Source organism: Peromyscus leucopus, chromosome 8b (assembly GCF_004664715.2).
Source record: "Peromyscus leucopus breed LL Stock chromosome 8b, UCI_PerLeu_2.1, whole genome shotgun sequence".
Lineage (NCBI taxonomy): Eukaryota > Metazoa > Chordata > Mammalia > Rodentia > Cricetidae > Peromyscus > Peromyscus leucopus.
Genome location: NC_051086.1, coordinates 64103221 through 64116663, shown reverse-complemented (window position 1 = coordinate 64116663; position 13443 = coordinate 64103221). Strand labels below are relative to the sequence as shown.

At 43.2% G+C, this 13443-nt stretch overlaps 1 protein-coding gene across 2 annotated transcripts in view; it reads left to right on the top strand.

Moving 5' to 3' along the window:
- The window catches only part of Myo1d (myosin ID), a 308709-nt gene that overhangs the window by 179034 nt on the left and 116232 nt on the right, over positions 1–13443 (top strand). For both annotated transcript variants that reach the window (XM_028866972.2, XM_037200774.1), the window contains exons 17-18: positions 4640–4863; positions 12060–12204. In XM_028866972.2, the coding sequence (XP_028722805.1) occupies positions 4640–4863; positions 12060–12204 (369 nt within the window). The remainder of the gene's footprint in view (positions 1–4639; positions 4864–12059; positions 12205–13443) is intronic.

Genomic DNA, 13443 nt, shown 5'->3' with positions numbered 1-13443 from the left:
TGTAACCTAGGCTGGCATTGAACTCACTGTGTAACCAAGAATGACCTTGATCTCATGATCTTCTTGTAGACTTGAGCTACCCCAACCAGGTTGTTAAAATGCTTTTAACTGGGCACGTGATAGTCTATATCTGTAGTCCCAATACTTGGGAGGTAGAAGGTCATCCTTGGTTGCATAGAAGCTTTGAGACCAGCCTTGCCTACATGAGACTCCATCAAAGGGATAAACAAACAAAAAATGCTTTCAGTGAGATTTCCTTTGGGTTCCTTTGTTGGTTGAACCTTCCAGGCATGTGCAAATAAGTAATAAGCATTTGATTATGGAATATAACATTTAATCTTCTGCTTTCTAGAGTCTATCATCAAGCAAAGTCCTCTAGGGATATAAGCTTCATGTGACACTTGAACAAACTGACAGTAGAGCTGGAGAGGCGGCTCAGCAGTAAAGAACACTTCTTGCTCTTGTAGAGGACCCAGGTTCAATTCCCAGCATCCGCATGATGGTTTACAACCATCTGTCACTCCGGTTCCAGGGGATCTGATACCCTCTTTTAACTTTCAAGGGCACCAAGCATACATGTTATACACATACTTGCAGGTCAAGTGCAGGCTGACACATAAAATGAATAAATCTATTTTTTTCTAAAATTAAGAAAAAAAGTTTGTGCAACTTTAAACAGAGATGAAAAATGAAAAACTTTTTTTTACCTTAATCATCATTATCATCGTCTTCTCCTCTTTTTTTTTTTTTTTTTTTTTTTTTTTTTGGACAAGGTTTCTCTGTGTAGTTCCTGCTGTCCTGGTCCTGGCTTTGTAGGCCAGGCTGGCCTCAAATTCACAGAGACCAGCCTACCTCTGCCTCCTGAGTGCTAGTATTAAAGGCGTGCACCACCATGCTGGCCTACACCTTAATTTTCATCCTGCTAACCTTTGGAGGGAAAATCAGCAGCAACACCCCCACACAGACACATGAGAGTTCATGGAACAGTCTTCTTAATGAGATACTGTGTTTGCAAAGCAGAAACAATACACTTTCAAAGTAAATGTCATACTATAATTATAAAGAAAAATGCATGAGCCACTTTCTCCAAGGAGTCCTAAAGAATGTGCCCTCAACTCTGAAGCCAAATAGATACAACTTCATATTATAAACTTGCAGAAGTGTCATCCAGAAAAAAAGAAAAATTGGACCCAATTGGAAAAAGGGTACAAAAAAAATCAATATATTCTTCAAAGAAAAAAAGGGAGCCTGGAGAAGTACGGTGGGGGGGGGGGTGTCTGAAAAGTCAGAGCTGCTTTGAAGGTGTCAGCATTCACTGTTAAAACAAACCCCTCTGCTGAGAGCCTTTCTTCCACCCAAAAGACTCCTTCCCCAGGCAGGAAGAGTCAGCAGGACTTTCTGTCTTCCCTGCCTCGGGTCGATCCAGAAGAGGGTGAGGAATGGGGAAGCCGCTGTTAGCAGTTACCGTTACACCTGAACCAAGAAATGGTCTCAAGACACGGAAAATGAATATCAAGCCACAAGCCACATAGTTCCAGACTTAGTGAAGTGATTATTTCTGAGAATTAACAAAAGACTATACCAACAATGACCCAAAACCTAGACTGTCCCTCCTGGGTAGCTAGAAGACTGGGTACAGGAGGCAAACCATGGGTTCAATGAATCTTGTAGATAGAAGCATGGAGTAACACCCAAGAGAGCACTATCTGAATGTGGACAAATGAATGGCTTACATTCCTTAATGAGTTTTCAGGTCACATTGACATGTGACAGAAGCAAACATGTCTGCATTTAGAGAAAAAAAAAAAAGTCCTGCAGCCTGCCGGTGACGGAATAGACTTTGAAACCGTCCTAGCAAACTCTGACAATGGCCAGGTACTGTTTCCCTTTTTCCATGTCTCTATTCACCCTCACAGCACTGAGCTAACACCATCACCACCCCATCTTACAGGTAAGAAGTCTACAGTACAGAGAGGTGGAAGGACTTGCCCATGTCTGCTCAGCTGTTGTGAGGGCACCAGGCTTCGGACGGGGGGGGGGGGGGGGGGGGGAGTCTGTGCCCAGAGTGCCCTGTCAGCTCCTCTGCCCCTGCACCCCGAGAAGCAGACATTTTAAGCAACTGCTTTGTACTTCCAAGGATAATAAAGAGAATAGAAACCTACCAGCCATGTGGAAATGGCTGCAGAGAAGGAAGCCAAGACAGAGAAAGATAGAAAGAAGCTCAAGCCTCAGTAAGCCAGTATGGAGGAGTGGTCTGTAAAGGCTCGGGGCAGGAGCTGTGCAACAGCCAAAGGAGCACAAGGTCACAGGGAACACTCCAAGGAAAAGGCTCTGGGGTGCGCCTGCCTGTAAAAAGTGTCGCTGGTCACTTGATGGGCCTAGGATAGCACTTGGTTAAAGTTAGCACAAGGTATACTAAAAAATTAAGTCAGAGATTTTAGAAATTTTACTCATAGTTCTAAACTATTGGGTAAAAGCACATTTACAAGGTAATGGGAGAATAGCCATACTCCCTAGTCCAATAAGCTCATTTTATATGTCTTACACAATATAATGCAATACATGTATGTGTGAATTATTCTGTGTATGGTGTATCCTTTAAAAAAAAACCCACCCCTGAAAGTGACTTGACAGCTATGGAAAGAGCAGAAGTGTGAGTGGTGGTGAGAGAGGTGAATGTCCAGTTTTTACTATCGGAACAGAACAGTATGTGTATATTATCTGCAGATACGACAGCGGGTCCCAGAAGAAACAGCTGAAATAGTTTGTGAAGAATGAGCATGCAGGGTAGAGAAGTACGGGCAGGTGTCAGGGAAAGGTCTTTTATTCTAAGCATTTTTATACTTTTTTTTTTTTAACAATCCAAACCCTAGATAAACCAACAACACAAATGAACTTAAAGACTGTCCTTAAAAAGCACTCCCAGAATGTTTTTTAAAGAATCTAACCAAAACTGTTTAATAAAAAGCTTTATAAAATACTTCTTGGGAATTAAAAGATTGACTTTGTGTGTAGAATGGGCACCAGAAAAATCTTAATTTCCCCCCTCTGAAAAGCAAAGCCACAAACAGTATGAAACTTTAAAAATGTGTTTTGTCTAAGAAATTGAATCATACACTTCCACCCTCTAATTGTGTTCCTTTGGTTTCTCAAGATCCCAGAGAAGGGGCCTTTATTTTAGCACTCGGGTGGGGGCGTAGCACAGCCATCTGTACAGCACATTCGGCTACAGGAAGGAGCCGCTGAGACTAAAAAGGGCTGCTGTGCCAATGCCACGTGAGAGAACGAGAGGGTTTTCATCGCCTCATTGTCTTCCAGTACTGGCGATACGTGAACTCTAGATTCCCATCACACATTGCTCACACACCACGTTTCCCTCATGTTGCGTTTTTCTTAACCCATCAGGCTCCCTTGATAACCTCCTCTCATGTGGTGTGCAAACAAATCTGTGCGCACACACTGCCCAGACTGCAGAGGGAGAACACGACCAGCACACAGTGAACACTCAGAGTCTGCCGGAAGACAGGCTCGGAACAACTAAATAAAGGAGCCAGTGCAGACGTGTCTTAGGAGGATTTGGGGAGCAGAAGTGGGGATTCAAGAGGAGTTGCAGGAAACCTGAGAGAGAGACTGGAGAACCCACACTGTAGGCTTTGATTTCAGGGTTGAAACGATTGGCCCTTTCAGGTCAGAGGCAAGGAGAGAAATAAGGACAGGACTGGGAGGTTAAGGCCCAGCAGTGAATAGAGAAGCAAGGGAGATGGGGGGGGGGGTAGAGGTTAGCAGAAAAAAATGGTTAGTCATCTGTGGTCACAGTGACTCCACAGCAGAAAAGAACAGAAAAGGGAAACAGTAGGGAAGAAAGCAAATTTGGTGGTTGAGAGAATGTATAGCGAAAGGACCTTGTTCAATCAAAGATTACATCAAATTCAGTTTTGCTCAAGAGATTACAAAATAGGAGTATATGGATACAGGATCTTGAAAAAAAAGTATCTCTGATTGAATGCTTAGGCAAATTTGGCATTTATATATTGTCTGATTAATTTCTGAGTTGCTGAAATACAAGAAAACTTCAAAGATGATCTCTTTGGTCCTTCATGTGATATTGATCCCCCCCCCCAATATATTAAATTCTCAGGACTTTATCTTGTGCCTAGAGAGAGTGGGAGCGTAGGCTTTGTGTAAATCCGCTTGCAAACCCAAAGTGGCATTCCACTTACCACCAGCGTGTGTGATCTGTGTGAAACTCCATTTCCTAAAGCACTGTAGATGCTTATGGCATTTGGCTCTGACTCATCTTACTTGACTTCAGCTTTCCTAAAATATTTATCTATCTACAGATACTTGCATTTTGGTTTTCTTCATTTCGTGACAATAAAGTTAAAGCCACTTTAAATACCACACACACTTCTCTGTAGAATTATGAGTAGCTAGGTCCTGGGAGGGATGTAGGGGGGGAATGACCGTGGTTCCCAGCGCCATCTATTGGCAGAAAGTGGAATCAACAGACTTTGATTATTTCACCAAGCAGGTTGCCAGCTGAGCTGGTTAAGCAGAGGAACCAACCATCTGTAATGCCAAAATCACCTACTACTCAGTCAGCCAGCAACATTTTTGGTTTTCTTTCTCTGTCCTGAAGGTGTGGCGTGGCACCCTGGCCCGAATGCGGTACAAGAGGACCAAGGCAGCTCTGACAATAATCAGGTACTACCGGCGCTATAAAGTGAAGTCGTACATCCACGAGGTAGCCAGACGCTTCCATGGTGTCAAGAACATGAAAGACTACGGGAAGCATGTGAAGTGGCCAACCCCACCAAAAGTTCTGCGCCGTTTTGAGGAGGCTCTGCAGTCAATTTTTAATAGGTAATAACTTGGCAAGTACCACATTCCTGTACAGTGGCTCACTCCCAAATCCTAGGCCATCGTATTGGCTCAGCTCTTTGCTGTTGTGACATTTACCCCTCTATCTTGTGTTTGATTGGGTTTTGTTTTCAAAGGGCAACTGTTCACCTCTCAAAGTAATGGAACTGTCGACGTAATTTTTTTGTAGCACTTGACAGCAACATGCCACAACTCCTGGATCTAAGCCACACTTAAGATAAACTACCAACACGCCGTCCCCCACTTCCTGTCATTAGCAAAAAACATAAATAACTTTCTTAAAATCAACACACATACTTCAGACTAGCAAGTCACATTGATCCTATCAGAGCAGCAGCTGAGTCCAACTGTGCCTTAGACTCAGGAGTTCCTGAGTCCCAGGCCCACCAGAGACTGTTTGATGGAGCTGAGCATGGGGCCTAGGTCTTTAACAGTCCCTGTGGCTTTAGAGTGAAGCCAAGGGACAAAACAACTATTTTAGGCCATGCTTTTTTAAAATAAATACCCATGGAAAATTTGGACCTTCCTAACTGATTTTTTTTATGACCTGCCCTGAATCTGAGATCATCTTTGCTGAAGTCCTTCCTCCTCAATTTTTTTTAGCTTATTTGTTGACAGCATGCATGCAGCAGAGACAGTTGTCCCACAGTATCTTCAGAGAATTGTCCAGGCCCCCATAGGCTCTAGATTCTCAAACTCATAACATAGAATACTGTGGTACTTTCTTTCTCCCCGCCGCCCCCCCTTTTTTCTTTGTTTTGGTTTTGAGATAGGCTTTTCTATTATGTAATTTTGACTGTCCTGGAACTTCCCTTATAGACCAGCCTGACTTGAAACTCACAGATTCACCTGCTTCTGCCTCCCAGGTGTTGGGATTAAAGACGTGTGTGCCACCACACCTATCCATGTTGTAGTACTTTAGTAGAACCTATATCCTTTAAACTATGTTTGGATTACTTCTAATACATAATACAACATAAATGTTCTGTATGTGTTTGTTATTGCTGTGTTGTTTAAGAAAGAAAATCTCTGCATGTGTTCAACAGAGTTACAACCATTGTTGACCTAACTATACTAGCCATCTGAGGCCAGTTGAACCCAAGGATGCAGAGCCCATAGATATGAAGTACGAATGACATCTAGTGCTGTCTTAACTATATTCATCTGGTGACATTAACCAAACTAACAGATCCCAAATGTAGTCATTTGATATAATTTCTTTTAAAAAGCACTATTTGATATTCTGAATGTAGAAGAACTACCTTTAAGTGTATGCTAAATCAGACTTTAGTCTTCATTAGAGTTGACTCTCTATTAATAGACTGTACTCAAAGATAGAGCAGTCACATGACAGGAAACTCATGAATATGTATCTCATTTGCACTTTATAAAAGCCATACGATGTAGACCTGTTGGTGCAGGCCCACAGCCGTAACTGCTTAGGAGGTTGGAGTGGGAGGATCTCAAGTTTCTGGGTAACTTAGACCTTGCCTCGGAAGGTAAAAAGAGAGTTGGGGACATAGCTAAGTGGTAAAATACCTGTCTTGTGTGCATGAGGCCTGGAGTCAATAATTTAGTCCCCAGTGCCACAAAGGGAAGGGGACAGCAATAAAAGGGACAGAAAATATAAACTAAGGGAAAGCAGAGAAAGCAACCCTCAGTTGTCAGACACAGCACTGACAGTAGTAACTTTCAGTCTTGTCAAGTTTCTTCATGTGCAGAGAAAATTTTTAGTAACACTATCTACTGCCTGGATGTTCTACAGATTTTAAAAGTACTTAAGCTGTTTTTAAATTCATACTCATTGTTTCTAAGTGAGAAATATGCTATATATAAAGTTGAGATCCACCATACTATTCACTCCTATTTTTCTTCCTTCTTCTGAGATAACCACTCTAGAAATATTAATACCCTTCTAAATTTTTGCCTATGCAGTTCGGAGTGCAAGTACATATGTGAGCACACACACATACACACAGAGGCAGCACCATAGAGGGATAAGGAATCCAGACCCCAGAACCAATTCATATTTTGGCTCTCTTTGGACTGGCTGTGTAACTTTGAAAAAATTAGTTGTGTGTGTGTGTGTGTGTGTGTGTGTGTGTGTGTGTGTGTGTGTGTGTGAGACAATACCTCACATATCTCAGGCTAGCCTTTAACTTGCTATATAGCCAAGGCTGACCTTTAACATCTGATCTTCCTTCCTCCCATTCCCAAGGGCTGGGATTACAGGTATGCATCATGATTTATGTGTTACAGCCATCAACTGCCAATAGCTCCTTGGCTAGGGATAGGACCTCATGAGCCTCTCCCTCATCCATAATGGAATTTTGACTGGCTTGATCCTGTGTAGGTCTGAGTTCATAAATCCAGTGGCCCTGTCATATCCAGAAAACATTTCACAACTCTCCTCCTCATCCTTCAGCTCCTACTTTCTGTTCTTTCCACTCCTTCCATAGTGTTCTCTGAGCCTTGTGGGGAGGAAGTAATAGAGATGTCCCATTTAGGGCTGAGCATTGAATGTCACTTATTTTCATACCTTGACCAGTTGTAAATACCTGCACTAGCCACTGCCCACTGCAAAAAGAGACTTCTCTAACTGAAGTTGAAAGCAACACAAACCTATGAGTATAAACATATATTTAGCAAGCATTTTGACAACAAGACCATTTAGAAAAACAACAATAGTCGATTCCCCTCTGGGGCCTATAACCTCCCCCGCCGCGGGCATTTGACCAAGTTTACAGTGGTAATCAAATTCTCTCCTGCAGAGAGTGCCTCAAATCTAATCAGAAAGTGGTTGGTTGCCTCCATACTAGTCATGCTGTTCTGGATTAGTGGGCACATCTTGCCTGGCAGGTTAGTATTGTAGTGTGGAGGTTCCCACACTGGGTAAGACCATTGATATCTTTTCTCCTCCAGTGGCCTGCATAGCACCCTCTAGCACTATAAAAGCTAGCCATCAGGGAGGAGGTTTCCCAGTCAGTCCCAAGTTCATGTCCCTGTGTCCTACAACCAGTGTGTGTAGTCTCTTCAGCAGTAGGGTCACCAGCTACTTATGGTGGACAACCTAGAGAAACAACCATAGCCTGTGTCATAGGCATCCCATACCTGGCACTGAAATTTTCACTTACTAATGCATATCCTCTGTGAGTAGCATTTCTATACCTACAGAGTACTTTCATTCAAACTCCTTTTTGTTGTATTTTTTAAATTATCTTACAAAGTAGCGCATTTCCATTACTCTTTTTTATGCATCCTTAGTTTTTCTTGGGTCAGCCCACTCTCCCATCCCCCATCTAAACCTTTCACCCTAGTATGCCCCCTCTTCTTTCATGTCCCGTGTATTCTCCTACATCCTCCTCCCTATTAAAGCCTCCCCCACCATAGTCTTCTCTGGCTTCCTGACCTCTACAGACATGCCATGTTAAATATATAAATCTAAGAATTTGAAGTTAGGATCCAGATATGAAAAAGAACATGGGCCGGGCGGTGGTGGCACACGCCTTTAATCCCAACAATTGAGAGGCAGAGGGATTAAATCTCTGTGAGTTCAAGGCTAGCCTGGGCTACCGAGTGAGTTCCAGGAAAGGCACAAAGCTATACAGAGAAGCCCTGTCTCAAAAAAAAAAGGAAAAAGAAAAAGAAAAAGAAAAAGAAAAAGCACATAGACATTTGCCTTTCTGAGTCTATGTTCTCTCAGAGTAATATTTTTCCAGTTCCATCCATTTTCCTGCAGATTACAAAATTTCATTTTTTGTTATAGTTGAATAAAATTCTAGTTTGTATGTGTGAATGTGTGTGTGTGTGTGTGTGTGTGTGTGTGTGTGTGTGTGTACGTGTGTACACACATACCACATCTTCTGTATCCATGAGTTGTTGGGCATCTAGGTAGATTCCGTATCCTGGCTGTTGTAAGCACTGAACATGGATACACAAGTATCTCTGTAGTCAGATGTGGAGTCCTTTGGGTGTGTGCCCAGGAGTGATACAGCTAGTTCATCTGGTAGTTCTATTTTGGAAAACTTCCACACTGACTTCCATAGTAGCTGCGCCAATTTATACCCCCTGTTTAATATTTGTGATGACTGCAAATGATAGTGATTAATTTCATATTATACTCTGGCCTGAGCAGGCCTCTTTTTAGATTTTGGTGTTATTTTAAGTCTAGAACTGATTAATTTGTATAAAATTAAATTTGCTCATCCAGCAAATATTTACCGAACACCTGGTGTTTTGCGGGCACTAACCAGGCTTCCAGGGATACAGTGACAATTGGGAAGAATGGAAACGACAGTCCCAGCCTCCTCACAAGGGTCATAGTTGATGAATACATGAAAATACTGTTTGTTCTTCCCCTCTCCCCACCCCCACCTCTGAATGAATCTTGCCATTTGTATTCATGTAGTCAGGCAAACTTTTTCTGTAAAGGGCCTTGAGTATTTTAGGCTATGCAGGCTACATATGGTCTCTCACATAGTCTTTGTTTTGTTAAACATGTAAAATGTAAGGACTCCTCTTAGCTCACATGCAGTATAAAAACAGCCCTTGAGCCATATTTGAAACAAGCTGTAGTTTATGAACCGTGATCTTGAATGTTTGGTTCTGTGGGATTCTAGGAGATGTGTGCTAAGGGATTCCAATGGGCTTGTTTTCGTCTTTCTGGAATCTCCATGTGGGTTCATTGTGTTACTTCATTTTCTTTGCTTTTTTATTTGTTTGTCTTGTTTTGTTTTGAGACAGGGTCTCATATAACCTGAACTAGCCTTAAACTCCATTATGTAGCCAAGGATGACCTTGATCTTCTGATCCTCTTGCCTCTGCCTCCTAAGTACTGGAACTGTGGGCATGTGCCATCATGCCTGGTTCTTTCTAATTGTGTTAGGATCATTCCTTTCCTCACAGTAATTTTTTGTGGTTAAGCCTGCTTTATGTCCAGTTTTGTCCTTTTCCTGTCACTGAGGCAGCTGGTCTTTATGGCTGCCTACCTGCAGTTATGTATTATGGCTTATATGACCAGAATAATAAGCCACGTGGCTCTCACCATGGCTGAACAGGTCAGATGCCTGAAGCCCAACTGTGCTTCTGTGTTGAGGGTCTCTAGTCAGATGTGAGCCTTATCTTGGGCCACTGTGGGAACTAAAGCAGACAAGGTGGCCAGGCACCTGGTAGGAACGAGAGCAGCAGTCAGATTAAAGTCTCTCCCACCAGCAGTGTCATGGAGCTCCAGGGCCCCACTGGGGCAGTTGCTAAGCAGATCACTGAGTGCTGTGGGGCCTGCCTGTCACCATTGTCCTGACTTTGACCACTGTCACTCTCCTAGCCTCTGGGCAAAGACTCAGAGCAGTCTGCCTCCTATGAGCACTGGTAGGCCATCAAAAGCTCGGAGGGAGGGGGAGTCTCTCACTGAAGGGCTGAGCCTTTATGTTTGTTTAGTATTTTATAATCTACCATGAGTGACCCCACAAGCCATGACCTCACTACAGTCATCACCCCTGCCTTTGCTCCGAGCCCTGCCACTCAGGTCTCAAGATCTTCTGTGTCTTACCATAAAACCTGTCCTTGAGAGTTCATCTCCCTGTATTGAGCACAGTGGTCCATACTGACCTGCACCTGCTTCATGTCTGCTAGAAAGTCTTCATAGCCAGTGTGCCGACATCCCCTGTTCTCCTAACTGTGTAGGTTTTCTCTTATTCTTTCATTAGTTGGTTATTTCAGTGTAAAGTTTTTATTCTAGTTGAAGCTTACTCTAGTGTTCCATGGGAACATAGTTTAGGAATCATTGACCTTGACTGTTCATTCAAGACATAAAGACAATTCATTGTGCTTTTAGACAACAGGCGTGTCATGTGAGACAAAATTGCTGCTAAGAGCATAGAATTCCTTTTGTTGTTCTTCTCAACCAGGAATATTCTTGGTTTATGTTTACAGATGCTGACTCCAAAAACAAATAAAAACACTTGGAGTCATCCTTAAACTTCCTCTTTCCCAGCAGTCTAATCCATCCACAAATACCATTGGCCCTCCACCAGAATGCATCTAGATCAATCCTTATCTTTGCCTCCATCACCACCTCCCTGAACTGAGTCACATCCCTCTGGTGTGTGTTTATCAAAGCAGCCTCCTAACAGATCTTCCTGACTCTAGCCTACAGCAATGACAGTGATCCTGTTAAAGCATGAGTCAGGTCATCCAGTCTCTGTGCAGTACCCTACAGGGCTGTCTCATCTCATGAAGAGGAGAGGCCAGAGTCCTGATGATGCCCTTGTGGCTCTGTGGACTCATTTAGCCCTAGCTCTCACTCTGACCTTTTCTCTTCCTTTCCCTACCCATGCTGTTTCATCTTCTCAGGATCCCATGTTGCCCCCATAAATCACTGAGCAATCCCGGTCTCAGAGCCCTTGCACTACTGTGCTCCCTTCTGGGTATGCTCCTGCTCAACTGTCCATATGTCTGGCATCTTCCTGTATAGCTTTATTCACTATCCTTGCCAAAAGACCCTCCCTAGACACCCATGTGACCACCACCCTACCCGTGCCTTCCTTCCAAGGCCCTCTGCCTTCTTGTTGTTTCCTGCCATAGCAGGTATCCATTCCCCATCACACATCCACGTGTATTTTTTTTTATTCTCTGTTACTTCTAAAGGTACCTAGAAGAAAGTCTCTTGGACTGGTTTGCTTTTAGCAGTGCTTCCCCTACATAGAACAGGACCTGGACTTTCATGGTGCTAGGACACGGTTGGATGAATAATGAATCCATGTTTCTGTGACCTAACAATTAATGCAGGTTGAGTGCCCCGTATTGAAAATACTTGGGACCAGAAGTGTGATCTCAGACTGTTCAGACATTCAGTTTTACACAGTTCTTATTGGTTGAGTGGTACCGGAAGGTCTGGACTTCCAGGTATTTAGGATGTCTGTTTGCTTTGTGCCCAGCAAGTATTGTAAAAGCCGGAAGCCACTGAGTTCTAGTCACTTCAGAGCGCACAGACAATAAAGTTGTTGCAAATTTTCCATCTATAGAAAACTATGTTTTACCAACTTCTGGATACATTTTGTAATCATTTTACCTTTTTAGCATAATATACAGTTATTTCATGCTACTTAATGCCAGCTTGAAATCCTTTGGGGGAGTGAATGAGTATCTAAGGCCTATACATCTTATTTATTTGCTTGTAGATGGAGAGCATCCCAACTCATCAAGACCATACCTGCTTCAGACCTTCCCCAGGTCAGGGCAAAGGTTGCAGCCATGGAAATGTTGAAAGGTCAAAGGGCAGACCTTGGGCTCCAGAGGGCCTGGGAAGGCAACTATCTTGCTTCGGTAAGTCCAGGTGAACAGTGTGGATTTGTGCAGTTCTGCAAAGAATGTTTCCCTAATAATTTACAGAAAGGAGGCTGGATGCCTGAGGCCTGGGTTACAGCCCCAGCACTGTAGAGCAAAGTTAATATCTTACAGAGAGATGTTTTAGGAAACTAAGTGATTTCTCTGAGAGGTGCTAAATTAAAAGATTTTGTTGCTTTTAAATGTACAGTACTTGATGCATCGTCTACTTTGAAGAGGGTTATATCCACATTTATTAGCATACTCTATAACCTGGCCCTTGACCACTTCAACCTTCCTTTAAATTATTCAGCAGCCATTTTTAAGACAGGGTCTCTCTACAAAGCTCTGACTGTCCTGTAATTTACTATGTAGACCAGATTGTCCTCAGACTCAAAGAGATCCACCTGCCTCTGCTTCCTGGGTGCTGGAATTAAAGGCATGCACCACAACACCTGGCTTCAGCAGCCATATTTTTTTTATTCTATGTGTCTTTCATATCATGTATCTTGATCCCATTCATTCCCCATCCCTTCCCATCTGCCACCCCACCACTGTACACACACCCCAAAATAAAACAAAATTCAAGAGAAAAAAGGAAGAAAAATAAAATGGAAAAAAATTAAAAATCTCATCTTAGAAGCTTTAGAACAACCCAACAAGTCATGCCATATACCTCTTTGTCCATACATCTCTATTTGCAAGTGTTCATTGCAAAGAGTCATTGGCCTGGTTCAAGACCCCTGGTCTCCACTAAATGATCGATGCTTGGCCCCCACTAGGACTCTTCCTGCCTAGTCCTACTCGTCCCTCTGCTGCCCTGTGTTATGGAGATCCTGCAGCCTTGGGTCAGTGGGTCAGGTCCCTTCACGTGCTCCAGTAGATCACAGATGGGTGGATGTTGGAGCAGGCCATGTCATAACCCTGGGTCTGGGCCTGGGCAGCTGTAGGGTTGGTCTGCCAGATGTGAAATGGGGACAGCTCTCCTGTGCTTACAACTTTGGGGCTGGCTCACCCACACCTCCGCCAACAGGGTTGGCTCTGTTGTGTTGCCCAGGGAAGGTGCAGGGCCTGCTCCCCCAGTGCTCAGCAGCCATTTTTAATTACATCCTTTATATTATTCCCAAAGCTCCATTTCATCTTCTCTCTTGTTGCCTAATTTAAAGTTTTTAATGGGACCCTTGATATAGTAACACCTTTTTTTAGTCTAACATCTGAGTGAGAGATAAAAGGTATGCT